The sequence below is a fragment of the Oryctolagus cuniculus genome, chromosome 13 (genome assembly GCF_964237555.1).
Source record: "Oryctolagus cuniculus chromosome 13, mOryCun1.1, whole genome shotgun sequence".
NCBI classification, from domain to species: domain Eukaryota; kingdom Metazoa; phylum Chordata; class Mammalia; order Lagomorpha; family Leporidae; genus Oryctolagus; species Oryctolagus cuniculus.
In genome coordinates, this window is record NC_091444.1 from 98,269,142 (window position 1) to 98,291,698 (window position 22,557).

A 22,557-nucleotide genomic window follows, 5' to 3' on the forward strand; every position below is an offset into this window, starting at 1 on the left:
TTTCATTTTGATTTATTTAAGGAACACAAACATCATGCATCATGTATACAAATTCAGGAACATAGTAATTTTTCCTACCTTATATTCCACCCATAATCCCACCATTCTTCCTCCTTCCTCTCCTCTTTCTATTCTTATTTTTAACAAATTTCTATTTTCAGTTAACTTTATACACACAAGGTTAACCATACACTAAGTGAAGAGTTCAACAAATAGTATGAAGAACAACAACAAAAAACACTGCTCCTCAGTACTCAAGATGAGCTGTTCAAAATCATCACATCTCAAAATGTCAATTTCATCCCAGTAGATTACATTTTACATACTCTATTAGTTATGACAGATCAGAAAGAACACAGGTATTTGTCTTTTTTGGGATAGGCTTTTTACTCTAAGTAATCGTTTCTAGTTACATCCATTTTGTAACAAAAGAAATTATTTCATTTTACCCCAGTATATTATTCCATAGTGTATTTATAGCATAATTTCTCTACCCAGTCTTCAGTTGATGGACATCTTGGTTCATTTCATATGAGCTGTAATAAACATGGTGTACAGGTTATTCTTTCATTTGCCAGTATCTTTACATTTGGGTAAATTCCCAGGAGTGGGATGGCTGGATCATATGGTAGGTCTATATTGAGATTTCTGAAGTATCTCCATGCTATCTTCTACAGCAGGTGCACCAGTTTACATTCCCACCAACAGTGGATTAGGGTACCTTTACCCCCACATCCTTGTGAACATTTATTGTTGTTGATTTCTGTATGAGAGCCATTCTAACTGGAGTGAAACTCATTGTGGTTTTGATTTGCATTTCACTGATTCTTTAAAACTTTTTTAACCCAATAAATTGTAGCCATGGGCCGGCACCATGGCTTACAGGCTAATCCTCCACCTGGCGGCGCCGGCACACCGGGTTCTAGTCCTGGTCGGGGTGCCGGATTCTGTCCCGGTTGCCCCTCTTCCAGGCCAGCTCTCTGCTGTGGCCAGGGAGTGTAGTGGAGGATGGCCCAAGTGCTTGGGCCCTGCACCCCATGGGAGACCAGGAGAAGCACCTGGCTCTTGGCTTCGGATCAGCGCGGTGCGCTGCCCACAGCGCGCTGTCCGCGGCGGCCATTGGAGGGTGAACCAACGGCAAAAGAAGACCTTTCTCTATGTCTCTCCCTCTCACTGTCCACTCTGCCTGTCAAAAAAATAAATAAAATAAATTGTAGCCATGAATGCCTGACTCTACTGGGTCAGTACTGTCCTTCATACTAATTTTTATTCCTTCATACTATTTGTTGAACTCTTTAACTAGTATGAGGTTAATCTTATGTGTTTGTTAACTGAAAATAGATATTTGTGAAAAATAAGAATGGAAAGAGTATGGGGAAGAGGAAGACAAGTGGGAGTATGGGTGGGATGGAGGGTAGGTAGAATCACTATGTTCCTAAATATGTATGTATGGAATCCATGAAATTTATGGTCCTTAAATAAATCAAAATGAAGAATGTTAAGCATTTTTTCAAGTGCCTGTTGCCCATTTGAATTCCCACTCTTGAAAAATGCCTGTTAAAGTCCTTTGCCCATTTCTTAACTGGATTTTTTGTTTTGTTGTGATTGAGTTTCTTGAGCTCTTTATAAACTGTGGATATTAATCTTTTATCAGTTGCATAATTTGCAAATATTTCTCTCAATCTGTCGGAGCTTCTTCACTTTGCTGAGTGTTACATTTTAAGTACAGAAGCTTCCCTGTTTGATGCAATCCCGGTTGTCAGTTTTGGCTTTGATTGCCTGTGCTTTTCTGGGGTCTTTTCGAAGAAATCTTTGTCTATGCCAATATACTATGGAGTTTCCTCAATGTTATTTATTAATTTGATGGGATTGAGACATAGATTTAGCTCCTGATCCATTTTGAGTGGAATTTTGTGTAAAGTGTAGAGTAGGGGTCTTATTTCATATTTCTGCATGAGAAGATCCAGTTTCCCCAACACCATTTGTTGAAGAGACTGTTCTTTCTTCAGGGATTGATTTTATCTTCTTTGTCAAAAGTAAGCTCATTGTAGATGCATGGATTGATTTCTGGAGTTTCTATTCTATGCCATTGGTCTATACATCTGTTTTTGTGCCAGCACCAATGTGTTTATATTATATCTGCCCTATAGTATATCTTGAGGTCTGGTATTGTGATGCCTCCAGCTTTTTTTTATTGTTTAACATTGCTTTAGCTATTCAGGGTCTCTAGTGTTTCCTTATGTATTTTAGCATCATTCTTTTTAAATTTGAGAAAAATCTGATGGATATTTTGATTAGGAATGAATTGAATCTGTAAATTGCTTTTGGTAGTACAGACATTTTCATGATTTTGATTCTTCCAAACCATGAACATCGAAGATTTTTCTACTTTTTATGTCTTCTTCTATTTCACTTTCTAATGTTTTGTAATTTTCATCATAGAAATCTTTGACATCCTTGGTTAAATTTATTTGAAGGTATGAATTTTTGTAGCTGTTATGGCATTGTCTATGTATAGATCAGCTATTTATTTGATTTTTGTGTGTTAATTTGATATTCTGCCACTTTACCAAACTCTTTTATGAGTTTCAGTAGTCTCTTAGTGGAGTCTTTTGCATCCCCTAAATATGAAAGCATGTCATCTGCAAATTGGAATAGTTTGACTTCTTCCTTCCCAATTTGTATTCCTTTGGTTTTATTTTCTTGCCTAGTGGCTCTGGCTAAAACTTCCATGATTATATGGAATGACAGTGGTAAGAGTTGGGCATTCCTGTCTGGTTCCAGATCTTAGGGGGAATGCCTCCAGTTTCTACTCATTCAATAAGGTGCTCACTGTGGGTTTGTCATAGTTTGTCTTGATTGTATTGATGAGTGTTGCTTCTATACTCAGTTCACTTAAGATTTTCATCATGAAAGGATGCTATATCTTATTATATGCTTTTTCTAAATCTGTTGAGATAATAATGTGTTTTTTCTTCAATTTGTTAATGTGTTGTATCACATTGATTGGTTTGCAAATGTTGAACCATACCTGCATACCAGGGATAAAGCCTACTTGGTCTGGGTGAATGATCTTTCTGATGTGTTGTTGGATTCAATGAGCTGGTATTTTGTGGAGGATTTTTCATCTTTGACCATCCGAGATATTCTGGGATTTTACAGGGTAGAAACTTCTTACTCTTAGGACGTGTGAAATTCACAAGAATTGCAAATAATGTACAAGTTCTTAAGTGTGAATGCTTGTAATAATTAAATACAACTTCTTCAGATTGTAATCTTAGTTACATAGAAGCACACCATATAGAAGTTTCATGATTTGTTTTGAACATTGTATTTTGAGTTTATATTTTGTTGTATTATAAGTCATGCTGCAACAAACATCTTCTATATAAACATTTCTTTATATTCCAAGTGCTTGACTTTGAATAAATACTTCAATATGGATTTTATGGCTAAATTTGAGGAAACCTTTTTAAATGCTTGGTTAATATTTCTAAATTTTTGTCAAGAAAGTACATAAGCTTATACTTCCATCAACAGATATATAGTTGACAGTTTTTTTTAACCTTTGAAGACTTTGAAATTTACTTATTTTAACATGCATGGGATGACAGAAAACTGGAAAGTAATCTCTGATTAGTTTCTTGAACATTTCTCTTTTTTACATGCAAAAATTCGTTTCATGTTCTATGTTGAAAGCACGTAGCACCCTTGCTTAATTAACAATGTCATTTTTTGAAATTGTTTATGAAATTTTAATAATCATTAAGTTGAAAATACTACTAAAAATATCAATTATATGAAGTGACACATATACTCTTTACCCTTGGATGATATTAATCAGTAGCTGTGTGTATCATGTAAAAGACATGTATAAATTATAGGCTGTCTTACACTCTAAATAATTTTTAAGGATACGTGTAATATTTGATAAAGTTGAAACTGTAGTTCTAATAACTATATAAAGGTGTTTATAAAAAAATAATTCATTAAGCCTTACTTAATGTATACTAAGCTGATCTTCTGTATATTAAGATAATCGAAAATGAATCTTGATGTGAATGGAAGGGGAGAGGGAGTGGGAAAGGGGAGGGTTGTGGGTGGGAGGGACGGTATGGGGGGGAAGCCATAGTAATCCATTATTCGTACTTTGGAAACGTATATTCATTAAATAAAAGTTAAAAAAAAAATAATTCATTAAGGGCCAGAACTGTTGCATAGTAAGTTAAGCCTCTGCCTGTAGCACCAGCATTCTGTATGGGTACTGGTCCAAGTCCTGGGTGCTCCACTTCTGATCTAGCTGCCTGCTTAAGGCCTAAGAAAGCATTAGAAGGTGCCAAGTGCTTGGGGCTCTGCACCCCACATGGGAGATAAGGAAGAAGTTCCTGGCTTCTCCCTTCATATCCTCTGAGCTCCTGCTGTTGTGGCCATTTGGAGAGTAAACCAGCAGATGGAAGACCTCTCTGTGTGTCTCTTCTCTCTATATATCACTTTGCCTCTCAAATAAATGCATAAATCTTTTTTTAAAAAATTCATTAAAGATTGGTTAATTCTAAATTACCTTTCCTAATGGAGATGTAAATATGAATGGATGAGGAAGAGGTAATTTTCAACTCATAACTCTACTGGATAATTTCGAAATTCCTTTCTTGATAACAGTTATCAGTTGCAAGTAACAGAATCTTATCAATTATCAGAATGTAATTTCTGATAACAAAGATTTATTTATTTATTTGAAAGAGTGAGAGAGAGCGAGCGAGTGAGCGAGCTGCTGGTTCACTGTGGGTGGCCTCAATGGCCAGGATTGAGCCAGGCTGAAGCCAGGAGCTAGGAGCTTCTTCTAGGTCTCCCAGGTAGGTGGCAGCAGAGATTGAAATACTTGAGTCACCTTGTGCTGCTTTCCCAGGCCATTAGCAAGGAGCTAGATAGGAAGTACATCTGCTGGGAGAGGAACCTGTGGCCACACGGGGTGTTAGTATCACAGGCGGTAGCTTGACACACTACACAATACCAGTCTCAAGAATGTGCTATTTTTTTGTTTTGTTTTAAGAATGTGCTTTCACAGCTAACTTTCAACTCTGTCCTTTGAAGAAGAGATTTAAATGAAATGTTATAAGAAGATATTTGAGAACATAAATTTTATTAGAGTGTATAAGCTGCATGGTAGTATAAGATTATAAAATGAATCTTTTAGTTTCTAATAAAATGAATTTTGAAACAAGCATGTTTTTACCTAAAACAAGAAAAAGAGACCAATACTGATATATTGTGTAAAAAAACTAGGGAACAGTTAAGAAGAAAAGAAAAGCAATATCATAAAGAAGAAATGAAACAACTTGAAGTGACACATAGAACACTAGAAATGGATGCGAGAACTTCAAAAAACAATTTGACCCAGGTAAGTTAATCTTTGATAAAATTTTTATGTTTCTGACTTGAATCACTGTTACATATAATGTCCTCCTCATTCAAGATATATACATAAATATATATATACACACACATACCTAAACAGGTGTGTATGCACACAGACACACAGATGTGTAATCTTTATTTAAAGCAACCCAAAAATTATTCTGAAGATGAATTATGACATATATTGCTGGAGTTATTGCTTGTGAGTCTTGGTACATGATGGTGCTTAGTACATATTTTCTAAAGAAAGCAGTGCATATTGAGTTGCATTTAATAACTAACATGAAGATTGATTTAGACATTTTATGTTAAAATTCAGGCTAAATAGCTGTGAATTATAATAAAGTTAGGTAAATTATAAAGAAATTTATTTTAAATCATTGGCTTTTATTTAAGGATTTTTTAAATTATTTGGTGAATTTAGCTGTAACTTATACAATTAAATTTAAGTAGTTCATGTGAGATACGTGTCTTGATTCTTTAATAGTTTGCTTTCTTTGAACAGATTTTGTTAATAGGCATGTTTGGAGGCTTTCCTATTGTAGAATCTATTAGAAAATGTATTTAAGTAATTCTACTGAAGTTTTGAGATGCTAAATTAATGTAACAGTTTTTCCTGTGGCATTAACTGATATGTAAATGTTGCCAAAGAAATTTGCCTACAATTCAGCAATAAGATGAATGTCAACACAGTTGAAAATCACAGTGGCAATCTCCAGTAGTGTTTAGAATTGGAATTTGCCTACTGACATTAGTCATAGATTATCATTTATGATGTGAAACTGACTTGAGCATAACATTGTTGTTTTACAACTAGACATTTCCAGTTGGTTTGGTGAGTTTTGAGAATCTAAATACTAAATTTTATTTTTAGAAAGATTAGTGCTCTGTCGTTAAGTGCTAATGCTATTAGAATGAAATTTTCCAAAACATATCACCTAATGGAGAATAAAACCTAGACATGCATGGTAGAATATGTTTGCTTTGATGATGGTGGGTTTTTTGCATACATTTTCTGTGGTAAATCCCTGAGACATAATCAAGTCCTACTGCCTATCCTTTGTTTCTTCTGCCTATTTGAAGGTAATTTTTTTTTTCATTTTAAATTTTTAATCTCTCTTGCTTTTGTGAATATATCTGATTTACAATTTCCAGTGGCATACATTTTTGTTTTGTCTTTTTTTAACTTTTATTTAATGAATATAAATTTCCAAAGTACAATTTATGGATTACAATGGCTTGCCCCCCATACCGTCCCTCCCACCCACAACCCTCCCCTTGCCCACTCCCTCTCCCCTTCCATTCACATCAAGATTCATTTTCGATTATCTTAATATACAGAAGATCAGCTTAGTATACATTAAGTAAGGATTTCAACAGTTTGCTCCCACACAGAAACATAAAGTGAAAAATAATAGATGATTTTTTTTAAATGATGATTAAATCAGATCAGACCTATTGTCATGTTTAATCCCAGTGAGAGTCAAGTTGGGAGTTGATAATTTCTTTTTTTTTTTTTTTTTTTTTTTACAGAGGATCAGTTTAGTATGCATTAAGTAAAGATTTCAACAGTTTGCACCCCCATAGAAACACAAAGTGAAATATATTGTTTGAGTACTCGTTATAGCATTAAATCTCAATGTACAGCACATTAAGGACAGAGATCCTACATGAGGAGTAAGTGCACAGTGACTCCTGTTGTTGACTTTACCAATTGACACTCCTGTCTATGGCATCAGTAATCTCCCTATGCTCCAGTCATGAGTTTCCAAGGCTATGGAAGCCCTCTGAGTTCTCCGACTCTTATCTTGTTTAGACAAGGTCATAGTCAAAGTGGAGGTTCTCTCCTCCCTTCAGAGAAAGGTACCTCCTTCTTTGAAGACCTGTTCTTTCCACTGAGATCTCACTCACAGAGATCTTTTGCCAGAGTGTCTTGGCTTTCCATGCCTGAAATACTCTCATGGGCTTTTCAGCCAGATCCGAATGCCTTTAGGGCTGATTCTGAGGCCAGAGTGCTATTTAGGACATCTGCCATTCTATGAGTCTGCTGAGTATCTCACTTCCCCTGTTGGATCACTGTCCCCTTTATTTATTCTATCGGTTAGTGTTAGCAGGTACTAGACTTGTTTATGTGCTCCCTTTGACTCTTAGTCCTTTCATTATGATCAATTGTGAACTGAAATTGATCACTTGGAATAGTGAGATGGCATTGGTACATGCCACCTTGATGGGATTAAATTGGAGTCCCCTGGTATGTTTCTAACTCTACCATTTGGGGCAAGTCAGCTTGAGCATGTCCCAAATTATATATCTCTTCCCTCTCTTATTCCCACTCTTATGTTTAACAGGGATCACATTTCAGTTAAATTTCAACACTTAAGAATAACTGTGTATTAATTACAGAATTAAACCAGTCATATTAAGTAGAACAGACAAAAAAAACTACTAAGAGGGATAATGTATTAAGTTGTTCATTAACAGTCAGGGCTATGCTGAATAAGTCACCGTTTCCCATAGTGTCCATTCCACTTCAACAGGCTTCCTTTTTGGTGTTCAGTCAGTTGTCACCGATCAGGGCGAACATATGGTATTTGTCCCTTTGGGACTGGCTTATTTCACTCAGCATGATGTGTTCCAGATTCCTCCATTTTGTTGCAAGTGACTGGATTTCGTTGTTTCTTACTGCGGTATAGTATTCTAAAGAGTACATATCCCATAATTTCTTTATCCAGTCTACCGTTGATGGGCATTTAGGTTGGTTCCAGGTCTTAGCTATTGTGAATTGAGCTGCAATAAACGTTAGGGTGCAGACCTCTTTTTTGTTTGCCAATTTAAATTCCTTTGGGTAAATTCCAAGGAGTGGGATGGCTGGGTCGAATGGCAGGGCTATCTTCAGGTTTCTGAGGGATCTCCAGACTGACTTCCATAGTGGCTTGACCAGTTTGCATTCCCACCAACAGTGGGTTAGTGTCCCTTTTTCCCCACATCCTCGCCAGCATCTGTTGTTGGTAGATTTCTGAATGTGAGCCATTCTAACCGGGGTGAGGTGGAACCTCATTGTGGTTTTGATTTGCATTTCCCTGATTGCTAATGACCTTGAACATTTTTTCATGTGCCTGTTGGCCGTTTGGATTTCCTCTTTTGAAAAATGTCTATTGAGGTCCTTGGCCCATCTCTTAATTGGGTTGTTGGTTTTGTTTTTGTGGAGTTTCTTGATCTCTTTGTAGATTCTGGTTATTAACCCTTTATCTGTTGCATAGTTTGCAAATATTTTTTCCCATTCTGTCGGTTGTCTCTTCACTCTCCTGACTGTTTCTTTTGCAGTACAGAAACTTCTCAATTTGATGCAATCCCAATAGTTGATTTTGGCTTTGACTGCCTATGCCTCCCGGGTCTTTTCCAGAAACTCTTTGCCTGTGCCAATATCTTGAAGGGTTTCTCCAATGTTCTCTAGTAACTTGATGGTGTCAGGTCATAGATTTAGGTCTTTAATCCATGTTGAGTGGATTTTTGTGTAAGGTGTAAGGTAGGGGTCTTGCTTCATGATTCTGCACGTGGAAATCCAATTTTCCCAGCACCATTTATTGAATAGACTGTCCTTGCTCCAGGAATTGGTTTTAGATCCTTGATCAAATATAAGTTGGCTGTAGATGTTTGGGTTGATTTCTGGTGTTTCAATTCTGTTCCATTGGTCTATCCATCTGTTTCAGTACCAGTACCATGCTGTTTTGATTACAACTGCCCTGTAGTATGTCCTGAAATCTGGTATTGTGATGCCTCCGGCTTTGTTTTTGTTGTACAAGATTGCTTTAGCTATTCGAGGTCTCCTGTGTCTCCATATAAATTTCAGCACCAATTTTTCCAGATCTGAGAAGAAGGTCTTCTGTATCTTGATTGGTATTGCATTGAATTTATAAATTGCTTTTGGGAGAATGGACATTTTGATGATATTGATTCTTCCAATCCATGAGCATGGAAGATTTTTCCATTTTTTGGTATCCTTTTCTATTTCTTTCTTTAAGGTTTTGTAATTTTCATCGTAGAGATCTTTAACGTCCTTGGTTAAGTTTATTCCAAGGTATTTGATTGTTTTTGTAGCTATTGTGAATGGGATTGATCTTAGAAGTTCTTCCTCAGCCATGGCATTGCCTGTGTATACAAAGGCTGTTGATTTTTGTGCATTGATTTTATACCCTGCTACTTTGCCAAAATCTTCTATGAGTTCCAATAGTCTCTTAGTAGAGTTCTTTGGGTCCCCTAAATAAAGAATCATGTCATCTGCAAAGAGGGATAGTTTGAGTTCTTCCTTCCCAATTTGTATCCCTTAATTTCTTTTTCTTGCCTAATAGCTCTGGCTAGAACCTCCAGGACTATATTGAATAGCAGTGGTGAGAGTGGGCATCCCTGTCTGGTACCAGATCTCAGTGGAAATGCTTCCAACTTTTCCCCATTCAATAGGATGTTGGCTGTGGGTTTTTCATAGATTGCTTTGATTGTATTGAGGAATGTTCCTTCCAAACCCAGTTTGCTTAGAGTTTTCATCATGAACGGGTGTTGTATTTTATCAAATGCTTTCTCGGCATCTATTGAGATAATCATATGGTTTTTCTTCTGCAGTCTGTTAATGTGGTGTATCACATTGATTGTCTTGCGCACATTAAACCATCCCTGCATACCAGGGATAAATCCCACTTGGTCTGGGTGGATGATCTTTCTGATGTGTTGTTGCATTCTATTGGCGAGAATTTTATTGAGGATTTTTGCATCTATGTTCATCAGGGATATTGGTCTGTAGTTCTCTTTCAATGCTGCATCTTTTTCCGGCTTAGGAATTAAGGTGATGCTGGCTTCATAGAAAGAATTTGGGAGGATTCCCTCTTCTTCGATTGTTCTGAATAGTTTGAGAAGAATTGGAGTTAGTTCTTCTTTAAACGTCTGGTAGAATTCAGCAGTGAATCCATCTGGTCCTGGGCTTTTCTTTGTTGGGAGGGCCTTTATTACTGTTTCAATTTCTGTCTCAGTTATGGGTCTGTTTAGGTTTTCGATGTCTTCCTGGTTCAATTTAGGTAGGTTGCATGTGTCCAGGAATCTATCCATTTCTGATAGGTTTCCCTGTTTGCTGGCATACAAGTCCTTGTAGTAATTTCTGATGATTCTTTTTACTTCTGTGGTGTCTCTTGTTACATTTCCTTTTTCATCTCTGATTTTATTGATTTGGGTCTTTTCTCTTCTTTTTTTAGTTAGTTGGGCCAATGGGGTGTCAATTTTGTTTATTTTTTCAAAAAACCAGCTCCTCGTTTGGCTGATTTTTGGAATGTTTTTCTGGATTCAATCCTGTTGATTTCTTCTCTGATTTTAATTATTTCTCTTCTCCTACTAGATTTGGGTCTGGTTTGCTGTAGGTTTTCTAGATCCTTGAGGTGAATAGAAAGCTCATCTATTTGGTGCCTTTCCAATTTCTTGATGTAGGCACCTATTGATATAAACTTTCCTCTTAACACTGCTTTTGCTGCGTCCCATAAGTTTTGGTATGTTGTGCTGTTATCCTCATTTACTTCCAGAAAGTTTTTGATTTCTCTTTTGATTTCTTCTATGACCCATTGTTCATTCAGGAGCATGTTGTTCAATCTCCATGTGTTTGCATATGCTCTAGGGATTCCTGAGTTTTTCATTTCCAGCTTCATTCCTTTATGGTCTGAGAAGCTGCATGGTATGATTCTAATTCTTTTGAATTTGCTGAGACTTGCTTTATGGCCTAGTATGTGGTCAATCCTAGAGAAGGTTCCATGTACTGCTGAGAAGAATGTAAAAATCTTTAGCTGTAGGATTGAAAGTTCTGTACATATCTGTTAGATCCATTTGGGCTATAGTGTCGTTTAAATCTACTGTATCCTTGTTGATCTTCTGTCCTATTGATCTGTCTATTTCTGAGAGTGGAGTATTGAAGTCCCCCAGTACTATTGTATTGGGGTCTAAGTCTCCCTTTAAGTCCGTTAACAAATCTTTTAGATAAACCGGTGAATTGTAGTTAGGTGCATATACATTGATAATTGTTATATCTTCCTGTTGAATTGATCCCTTAATCATTATGTAGTGTCCCTCTTTGTCTCTCTTAACGGTTTTTGTGGTAAAGTTTATGGTGTCTGATATTAAGATGGCTACGCCTGCTCTTTTTTCATTTCTGTTGGCATGGTATATCTTTTTCCAGCCTTTCACTTTCAGTCTGTATGGATCTTTGTTGGAAAGATGTGTTTCTTGTAAGCAGCAAATAGATGGGTTTTGTTCCTTAACCCAATCAGCCAATCTGTGTCTTTTAACTGGACAGTTCAGGCCATTCACGTTCAATGTGACTAATGATAAGTGGTAACTTTGCCCTGCCATTTGCCAAAGATAAGTTCCAATATATGCTTTGAATTCCCTGTGATCTTTTGCTGTGAGCTTTCCTTCCTTGGTTTCCTTCCTTTACCTTCTTTCATATTGATGACCGTGTTTCTTTGTTTCTGTGTGTAACACATCTTTAAGCATCTTTTGCAGGGCTGGACGAGTGGCAACAAATTCTTTCAATTTCTGTTTGTTATGAAAAGTCTTTATTTCACCTTCATTCACAAATGATAGCTTTGCAGGATATAATATTCTGGGCTGGCAGTTGTTCTCTCTTAGTACCTGGGCTATATCTCGCCATTCCCTCCTAGCTTGTAGAGTTTCTGATGAGAAGTCAGCTGTGAGTCTGATTGGAGATCCTCTGAGAGTAATCTGACGTTTCTCTCTTGCACATTTTAGGATCTTTTCTTTATGTTTCACTGTGGGGAGTTTAATTACAACGTGTCGTGGTGAGGATCTCTTTTGGTCATGTTTATTAGGGGTTCTGTGGGCTTCCTGTACTAGGATTTCTCTGTCCTTCTCCAAACCTGGGAAATTTTCTGCTAATATCTCACTAAAAAGGCCTTCTAATCCTTTCTCCATCTCCATGCCTTCAGGAACTCCTAGAACCCGAATGTTGGTTTTTTTAATAGTATCCTGAAGATTCCCGACAATATGTTTTAGATTTCTAATTTCCTCGTCTTTTCTTTGGTCTGACTGTATCCTTTCCTGTTCTCTGTCTTCTAAGTCCGATATTCTCTCTTCTGCTTCTCCCATTCTGTTTGTAAGGCTCTCTATTGTGTTTTTCATTTGATCTATTGAATTCTTCACTTCAGTCACTATCCCAGTTTCCTGTTGTACTAGTTGTTTCGTTTCATTTTGATTCCTCCTTAATATTTCATTTTCACGAGAGAGATTTTCTATCTTGTCCATTAAGGATTTCTGTAGTTCAAGAATTTGTTTTTGAGAACTTCTTAATGTTCTTATCAATTTTTTGAGATCTGCTTCTTGCATTTCTTCTATGTCATCATCCTCATAATCTTGAATTGGGGTGTCTTTTTCATTTGAGGGCTTCATGGTGACTTCCTTGTTTTTATTACCTTGGTTTTTGCGTTTGTTATTTGGCATATTGGAGATATTTGGTTTCTTCACTGTGGTGCTTTTTCTTGTTATACTATGACTCTAGATTAAGTGGACTATCTTTTTTTGATGGAGCATTAGGGCTTGAGATGGGTGTGGCCTGAGAGCTCTGTTTGGTGTGCCAAAGGTGACACTCCCAGGTTGGGCGTGGTAAACCTCTCTCTCTCTTTCTTTTTTTTTTTTTTTTTGATTCAAAAGGGAAGTTATTCTGCACAGCTGAACGAAGTTGGAGGTGGTTAGCAGGCAAATGATATACCCACAGGAGCCAGAGATCAGAAGCTCTTTCCCAAGGACCACACAGGGAATCTGTTCTGCCCTCGGAGTGGGCTCAAATTCTCCTTCAGTCTCCCACTGGGTTGCCAAAGTTACGGAATTGTAGCGTCTCTGGAGAGTGCTCACGTGAATTCCGTGAGTTCTCTCCCCCACCGTCTCTTTTTTCACAGTCTCGGTTCAGTAGCACCACAAATTTACTAGGTCCTAATCTCCTGTTAATTTGCCCCGCCCAGAGTCAGGTTTTTCTGCTACGCTCAGGGCCGGTGCAGACCTGAGGTCGCTCTGCTTATGACGTATGTCCAAGATGGCGCCTGCTCTTTGTCTTGCCCTTGAGAGGTGAGCGGAGAGAGAGAAACCCGTGTCCGTACCTGTAACCTTTTTTTTTTTCCCTCTCTCTCTCTTCCAGTTAGCTTGGTGAAGTCCCCCCCCCCCGGGGGTCGTTCCCTCTAGTCTCCTCTCTCCGCTTGCCTGCCGGTGTCTCGGGCTATTGAGGTTCGGCTCACCTCGCGTTCCAGCGCTGGTGTGTTGAGTCTGCCGCTGGTGTCCCGAACTGTGGGCTCCCACGCTCTCCACGCAGGTCCGCTCCCCTTCCAGCGCAGATGTGTGGACTCGGAGCCCTGGACGTCCCAAGTCTCCCCGCTGTTGTCTGTGTGGCATGCACTCCCCTTCGAGCACTTGCGAGCAGACCCTGTAGCTTGCGCAGCTCGGTCCCGCGGCTCGGCTTCCGCGGCTCGGTCCCGCGGCTCGGCTTTCGCGCAGTGGGCGACCTTGTTCTCCCAGTAGGTCCTCCGATTCACGACCACTGGATCCAGAAGAGTTTCCTCTGCAATATTTTCCTGGTTCTTTTTTCTGAGGCTACCGTAACTCCCCTTTTATTAAACTAAATTTTCCCGGACTATCGGTGCGCGCCCTCACTATTCCGCCATCTTGGCTCCGCCCTCCCTCCATAATCTTGAATTGGGGTGTCTTTTACATTTGAGGGCTTCATGGTGACTTCCTTGTTTTTATTACCTCGGTTTTTGCGTTTGTTATTTGGCATATTGGAGATATTTGGTTTCTTCACTGTGGTGCTTTTTCTTGTTATACTATGACTCTAGATTAAGTGGACTATCTGTTTTTGATGGAGCCTTAGGGCTTGAGATGGGTGTGGCCTGAGAGCTCTGTTTGGTGTGCCAAAGGTGACACTCCCAGGTTAGGCGTGGTAAACCTCTCTCTCTCTCTCTCTTTCTTTTTTTTTTTTTTTTTGATTCAAAAGGGAAGTTATTCTGCACAGCTGAATGAAGTTGGAGGTGGTTAGCAGGCAAATGATATACCCACAGGAGCCAGAGATCGGAAGCTCTTTCCCAAGGACCACACAGGGAATCTGTTCTGCCCTCAGAGTGGGCTCAAATTCTCCTTCAGTCTCCCATTGGGTTGCCAAAGTTACGGAATTTTAGCGTCTCTGGAGAGTGCTCACGTGAATTCCGTGAGTTCTCTCCCCCACCGTCTCTTTTTTCACAGTCTCGGTTCAGTAGCACCACAAATTTACTAGGTTCTAATCTCCTGTTAATTTGCCCCGCCCAGAGTCAGGTTTTTCTGCTAGGCTCAGGGCCGGTGCAGACCTGAGGTCGCTCTGCTTATGACGTATGTCCAAGATGGCGCCTGCTCTTTGTCTTGCTCGCCCTTGAGAGGTGAGCGAAGAGAGAGAAACCCGTGTCCGTACCAGTCACCTTTTTTTTTTTCCCCTCTCTCCCCCCCCCCCGGGGGTCGTTCCCTCTAGTCTCCTCTCTCCGCTTGCCTGCCGGTGTCTCGGGCTATTGAGGTTCGGCTCACCTCGCGTTCCAGCGCTGGTGTGTTGAGTCTGCCGCTGGTGTCCCGAACTGTGGGCTCCCACGCTCTCCACGCAGGTCCGCTCCCCTTCCAGCGCCAATGTGTGGACTCGGAGCCCTGGACGTCCCAAGTCTCCCCGCTGTTGTCTGTGTGGCACGCACTCCCCTTCGAGCACTGGCGCGTAGAGCCTGCGGCTTGCGCAGCTCGGTCCCGCGGCTCGGCTTCCGCGCAGTGGGCGACCTTGTTCTCCCAGTGGGTCCTCCGATTCACGACCACTCAATCCAGAAGGGTTTCCTCTGCAATATTTTCCTGGTTCTTTTTTCTGGGGCTACTCTAACTCCCCTTTTATTAAACTAAATTTTCCCGGACTATCGGTGCGCACCCTCACTATTCCGCCATCTTGGCTCCCTCCACCTTCTGCATTTTTGATATTAGCCATTCTAACAGGTGTGATGTTCATTGTAGCTTTGATTTTCAATTCTCTGATGGCTGGTGATATTATTTATTGACTATTTGTGTTTCTTCCTTGAAGAACTGCATTCAGTTACTTCACTCATCTTTTAACTGGATTGTTTTGTTGCTGTTCTTGTTATTGAATTTTTTATATTATGGATATTAATCTTTGGTTGGGTAAGTAGCTTCCAAATATTTTCTTCCATTCTGTAGGATGTTTTTCATTCTGTTGATTGATTGCCTCCTTGGTTGTGTAGATGTTTCTGTATTTGATATAACCCAATTTGTCTACTTTCCTTGTTGCTCTTAGAGTCATCTCCAAAAAATATTTGTCTATACTAATTACAGATTTTAAGACCATGATGAAGTCAAGGGAATTATTCATGCTTAAAGGGAGTATTTTGAAATTGATGTTCTATTAAGTGGATTACCTTGAAAGTTCATTTTAGAATTTGATGATGAGTGATAAGATATCTCATAATACTTTTCCTCTGTAGATTTTTCTGTATTCTAGTTGGTACTATTTGAATTCATGCCAGTTCTATTTAAATGTAAAACTATTTCACTCTCAATTTATGTATTCTTATGACTTAATTCTTTAACAGCAGCTCCTTTATATTAAGTTCAGATTTGGTACAAATATGGTGAATTTTACCGATTATATTTGAATCAATTTTCTCTCAGGTATTTATGATTTTCTTAATTTAAGCATTTTAGCAAAGAATTTGGTTATTATTTTCATTTCAGGGTCCACCACAAATATAATTGTAACTGTCTGTGGTTACAATAGATTCCCATTTTCAGTTTCATGAGAGCTAGCCAATTTCATGAAAAGCAGTTGTGGGGAGAATAGGCAAGAGGGTTATAGGAGCTGAGATCAGGAAAGAAGGTGGAGATGAGGCCAGCTAGGCCTTGAATGTCATTGAAATTTTAGTGCTGTTCTGAGATAGGAATCTCTTGGAAGGATTTAAGTAGAGGATTGAAAGTGAGAGAATCTCTGATTTTATTTTGGTCTATAATGCAAATGAGGGAAATTGTTCAACACTGTAGAAATTACTAGCTTCAGTTATGTAGTATGTTGTCTATGGAATATGTATCACTTTTATGCCATCATGAGTCTGAAAAATTGAAGAGAAACAATCACAAGTCTGTTTGTGACCATTTGTATGTAACTTAGAAGTAAATATTAAGACAATTTGATCATAAAATGATTTATAAAATAGTAATATAAATGTGTTCTCAAGAAGTGGTGAACCACCTTCATCAATGGGCTGATAACAAAAAGCACATCCTGTATCAGAGCAGTGACAGGAGGCTGTAAGAAGTTACTGCTTTAAGTCAGCAGATGAAATAAAGTATATAAAGAAGATATTAAGGGAAACCCAAAGACAAGTATATATGAAAATTAGCATGTCAATGAATTCTATACTGGTTAAAGAATGTGCACTAGAATAAAAATCACAGTGAACGTAATTTTAAAAAAATATATTTTATTATAATTAAGACAATTTTGTCAATATGATAACTTCTTACACCATCTTATTCTGCCATTTTTCTTACACTTAAATTCTTTCTAAAGATAGTATTTATATTTGAGAATGTTGCAGATTTTGCACTAGTCCTCCTAAAAGTTGAGAGACTTTATCATCTACATATTGCCATTCAACTTCAAAACTTTTTGCACCAAAATTGACTTATCTTTAAGATCATTTCCCACAAACTCTTTTTTTTTTTTTTGACAGGCAGAGTAGACAGAGAGAGAGACAGAGAGAGAAAGGTCTTCCTTTGCCGTTGGTTCACCCTCCAATGGCCGCCGCGGCCAGCGCACTGCGGCTGGCGCACCGCACTGATCCAATGGCAGGAGCCAGGAGCCAGGTGCTTTTCCTGGTCTCCCATGGGGTGCAGGGCCCAAGCACTTGGGCCATCCTCCACTGCACTCCCTGGCCACAGCAGAGAGCTGGCCTGGAAGAGGGGCAACCGGGGCAGAATCTGGCACCCCAACCGGGACTAGAACCCGGTGTGCCGGGCCGCTAGGCGGAGGATTAGCCTAGTGAGCCGCGGCACTGGCCCCCACAAACTCTTAAAGATTTATTGTATTTTACTTGAAAGTCAGAGTTACACAGAGAGAGGAGATGAAAGAGAGAGAGAGAGAGAGAGAGAGAGAGAGAGAGAGGGAGAGGGGGGCAGAGAGAGAGAGAGAGGTAGTCTATCCGGTGGTTCACTCCCCAATTGGCTGCAACGGCTGGAGCTGCATTGATCTGAAGCCAGGAGCTATGAACTTCCTCCAAGTCTCCCACATGGGTGCAGGGACCCAAGGACTTGGGCCATCCTCTACTGCTTTCCCAGGCCACAGCAGAGAGCTGCACAGGAAGTGGAGCAGCCGGGTCTGGAACCGGCGCCCATATGGGATACCAGCACTTCAGGCCAGGGCATTAACCCACTGCGCCACAGTGCCGGACCTTCCACAAACTTTTAAAAATGCTGTTTTGAACACTCTTATCTGTATAGTTCATGTAACACCATAGAGCTCACCTATCCAAATAAGTGTAGCTCTGTGTCCTTAGTATATTCCCAGAGTTGGATAACCAGCACCACAATCAATTTTAGAACAGCTTTTAACATCCTGAGAGAAAACCTTCTATAATTCACCCATCCTGCCTTTAGCTCCTATCTCTTCCCTAGTCCTTAGGCAACCAAACATGTACGTTTAGTGTCTCATGATTTGCCTGATGTGGATATTTCATTTAAATAAGGTCATTCCTACAATATGCAGCCCTTTATGACTGATTTCTTTCACTTAACATTTCCAAGGTCAATTCATGGTATAGAATCTATCAATACTTCTTTTTTTTTATTTTTTTTTATTTATTTTTTTTTTTTTATTTTTTGACAGGCAGAGTGGACAGTGAGAGAGAGAGACAGAGAGAAAGGTCTTCCTTTGCCGTTGGTTCACCCTCCAATGGCTGCCGCGGCCAGCGCGCTGCGACCGGCGCACCGCGCTGATCCGATGGCAGGAGCCAGGAGCCAGGTGCTTTTCCTGGTCTCCCATGGGGCGCAGGGCCCAAGCACCTGGGCCATCCTCCACTGCACTCCCTGGCCACAGCAGAGGGCTGGCCTGGAAGAGGGGCAACCGGGACAGAATCCGGCGCCCCGACCGGGACTAGAACCCGGTGTGCCGGCGCCGCTAGGCGGAGGATTAGCCTAGTGAGCCGCGGCGCCGGCCTATCAATACTTCTTATTATTTTTCAAATAATATTGTACTGTGCAGAATACAGTTCTTTGTAGGAATTATTCATTCATCAGTTGATAAACATTTCATCAGTTGATAGAACACTGTTTCCATTTTTTGACTATTATTAACGCTATTGCTATGAACATTCATTTCCAAGTTAATGTATGGAATATGCTTTTTACTTCTCTGCCTGTGGACGCCAGTAAAGTGAATGTCTCTGGCCAGTTTCCCCCCCTTCCTCCTTTTTCACACTGCTGTTTTAGTTTCTGTTGATCTGTACTCATTGTATTCAGACCCTACTCCAGAGGTCCTTTCACTGATGGGATGTTCTGTGTTCTCATTGATTTTTCTCTTTTCAGTACTTGTCATCTAGTTTATGGAGAATAATGTGGCCTTTAAGTTTATATTGCTTTTACTTATCTGCATAATAGATAATTTGTCTACGGTGACAGTTGTGCTGTAAATTTGCCTAAGTGGACATATGTGATATAAATGTGTAGATTGAAAATGTTACAGTTGGACAGTTAAGTTAAAATTAAGTACTTTGTGCCATTCCATCTGTGTTTCTTGAGACACTGACAGGAACATTATGAGTGAATGAATGAATGAATGAATGAAGCTTTTCTTCTAAACACATTTTAGGCAATTAAGTACAATATTCAAATACTTAATCCTGTTTCTGGAGAATTGTTCTATAAAATGCTAATGCTCTACTCACTGGGAGAATATAAAATCTGAAGTTTGCTTCCCTTTATTATATAGCCAGAGCTGGGACTCGTAGCTTTACAGCTCTTTACCAGTGGAAAAGTCATACATTTTCTTACACACCAAACCATGGAGCACCACTCTATCCTCAGATTGCTTGCTAGAGCAACCTGAGAATGAAGAGTGATTTTGGAAATTTGATTTAGCTATAGAGTCTGGTCTTTTCATTAGTACATTTAGGCCAATTTTTATGGCCATGTAAGATATGTGCTACTCGAATTCGGAGTCCTGTTTATATTGTATTTCATTATTATTGCCCACTGAGTTTACAGAAAAAAGTAATTTTTAAATTATAAGTTGCATAAAGGATGGGTGGCTAATAAAATTAATGAAAGCTTTATAATGAGCTGGCAATGTATTCTAGGCCTCATGCTCCCAGTTTGCTGCCACTTTGGTATGAAGGATTCAGTACCACTTTATAAGAGATCACTTCTATTGCTACGCTCCCCTTCCCAAATATGTCATTTTATTCAAACATGAATTCAATAATAATAATGCTATTGAAATATTTCCCTATGTGACACATCTTCTTTGAAGTTCTTTACATATACCTTTAATTTAATACCTCCCACTTTCAAGTGAAGTAGACACTATTATTTCCATTGTACAGGTGAAGAACTAACACAGGGCAAATGAATTTGCTGAAGGTCACACAGATAGTGGAGCCAGAATCCAGGCACTCTGGCTTCATTGTTGGTGTGGCCACTGAAAAATTCCATTGAACATTTGTTGTCTATAACATCATGTTAATTTTTATGATCTCTGGGATACCAATGGTCATTTGCACATATGAATATTTAAAATTATAGTTGATTTCATAGTACTTGGATTTCAAAATTATAGCTATTTTCCATAAGGTAATCTTCCATTCCTTTAACTGGCCAATATTGTAAATCTGAGAATTTTTCTGATAGAACATAATCAAAACCAAGTCTACTCCTGTGTCATTTTCTTGAGCAGAAGACTATAAACTTTCTGTAATGGCCCAGACAGTTCTGTTTTAGATTTGAGGTCATAGCATCCCTGTTGGCACAACTCAACTTTGAAGTTATAGCATAAATGTAGTCATGAATAAGATGAAAAGGAAGAGTCATTGCTATGTTCTAATGAAATTTTAGTCATAAATCCAGGTACTTCCCAGATTCATACCAGATACTGGTAAATCTCATGTTTTTTTTTTTTTTTTTTTTATTCTTTGTTGTAGTTCCAAGAATCAGAAGATGAACAAAAGGCGGTGGTACAAAACACTGAGAAAATTCAGGATCATCTGGAAAAGTATAATTCAAACAACCATTCAAAATAACTCGAGTCTTTCTAAAGCATATATGCTATGTACTATGAGAATTATATCATTTTAAACATAAATACATCTGAGTAAAGCATGGAAAACTTTTAGCATTAAACTATTCTGAAATGCATAGCTTTTGCACATTATCCCTAAATTTTGTGCATTATTGACAAAGCAACATAGAATAATGATATATTTGCCAAGAAATTGACTTCAAATTTCTAGAATTTGCATAATAACACTTTCAGATATTTATTCTGAAATATATTTTCTTAAATTGATCTGTGAGAATCATTAATTTAAAATCTGTATTTTAGGCATGATCAGGAAAATCGTGAGTTGAAAGATACAATACTAAAGCAAGCAAGGGAAATTAAAAATCTTCAGGAAATCCTTTTCAGACTAATTTCAGTAAGTCAATCATTCACCTTTTGTCTACTATGTATAAGGCTACTATGGGAATTGATAATAACTATCTCTTGGAGTCCCTGCTAATTGTTAATATATTTTGGCATGCCAAGAAATGAGAGCAGCGATGCAATCTAGAATTCTGAATTTTTCATAATCTAAAGCAGTGAGATTTTAAGACTAAATTATTGTGATGTTGTAAGTTATATTTCCTTTTTTAAAAGATTTATTTATTTATTTGCAAGTCAGAGTTACACTGAAAGAGGAGAGGCAGAGTGAGAGGTCTTCCATCTGGTGGTTCACTCCCCAGATGGCCGCAAAGGCTGGAGCTGCGCCAATCTGAAGCCAGGAGCCAGGAGCTTCTTTTGGGTCTTCCACACAGGTGCAAGGGCCCAAGGACTTGGTCCATCTTCTGCTGCTTTCCCAGGCCATAGCAGAGAGCTGGATCAGAAGAGGAGCAGCCGGGTCTTGAACCAGCACCCATATGGAATGCCAGCGCTTCAGGCCAGGGTGTTAACCTGCTGCGCCACAGCGCAGCCCCAAGTTATATTTCTTTTATTAAAAGATTTATTTGAAAGGCAGAGATACACACACACACACACACACACACACACAGAGGGTGAGAGGGGGAGAGAGAGAGAGCGAGCGAGCGAGCAAGCGAGCTTCATCTGTTGATTCACTCCCCAAAAGAATACAACAACTAGGGCTGGACCAGGCTGAAGCCTCTAACCAAGAACCAGGAGCTTTATCCAGGTCTCCCACATGGGTGCACGTGCCCAAGCTCTCATGTCATCCTCCTCTGCTTTCCCAGAAGCCTTATCAGGGATCTGGATCATAAGAGGGGTGGATGGGACTCAAACTGGTACCCATAAGGGATCCAGCAGTGTAAGCATCAGCTTAACCCACTATGTGACAACATTAACCTCATAAACTGTATTTCTTAACAAGAATGGATACTAGGCCTTTGAGTGGACTTTTTAACCCCAAGAAATATGTTTTTCTCTTTGTATTTTAAAATGAAAGAAACATCATGGAATACATAGCAATAACTATTCCTGCAGGGCCTTGTAAAGTTACCTAATGCCCTGAGCACTGCAGATTAAGAAATCAACTTTTTCCCCATTAATCTATATCAGCCTTTATTTTGACTTAGGTCAGTCTCAGAAAAGATGGCTGTGTAGTCTAGGATCCTAATTTATTGATGAATAGTGAATGCTTTACAACTATTTATAACAAAAGCAGGATTCCCTTATCCTTCATGTTTTCCTTTAGTAGGGTATAAGGTCACAAGATTGTATGAAGCACTAATATGGAACAATGAAGTAGTTGTTTCTACTAATTAATTGTCTTCAGGCACAATAGCTAGAGTGCAGTTGCATTATACAGATTCACATGCCTGTTTGGTTTAGAACAT

At 39.0% G+C, this 22,557-nt stretch overlaps 1 protein-coding gene across 4 annotated transcripts in view; it reads left to right on the forward strand.

The window, feature by feature from the left end:
* The window catches only part of LOC127489251 (ankyrin repeat domain-containing protein 26), a 235,550-nt gene that overhangs the window by 147,837 nt on the left and 65,156 nt on the right, over positions 1-22,557 (forward strand). For all 4 annotated transcript variants that reach the window (XM_070056031.1, XM_070056032.1, XM_070056030.1 and 1 more), the window contains 3 exons: positions 5,284-5,398; positions 20,652-20,722; positions 21,053-21,146. In XM_070056031.1, the coding sequence (XP_069912132.1) occupies positions 5,284-5,398; positions 20,652-20,722; positions 21,053-21,146 (280 nt within the window). The remainder of the gene's footprint in view (positions 1-5,283; positions 5,399-20,651; positions 20,723-21,052; positions 21,147-22,557) is intronic.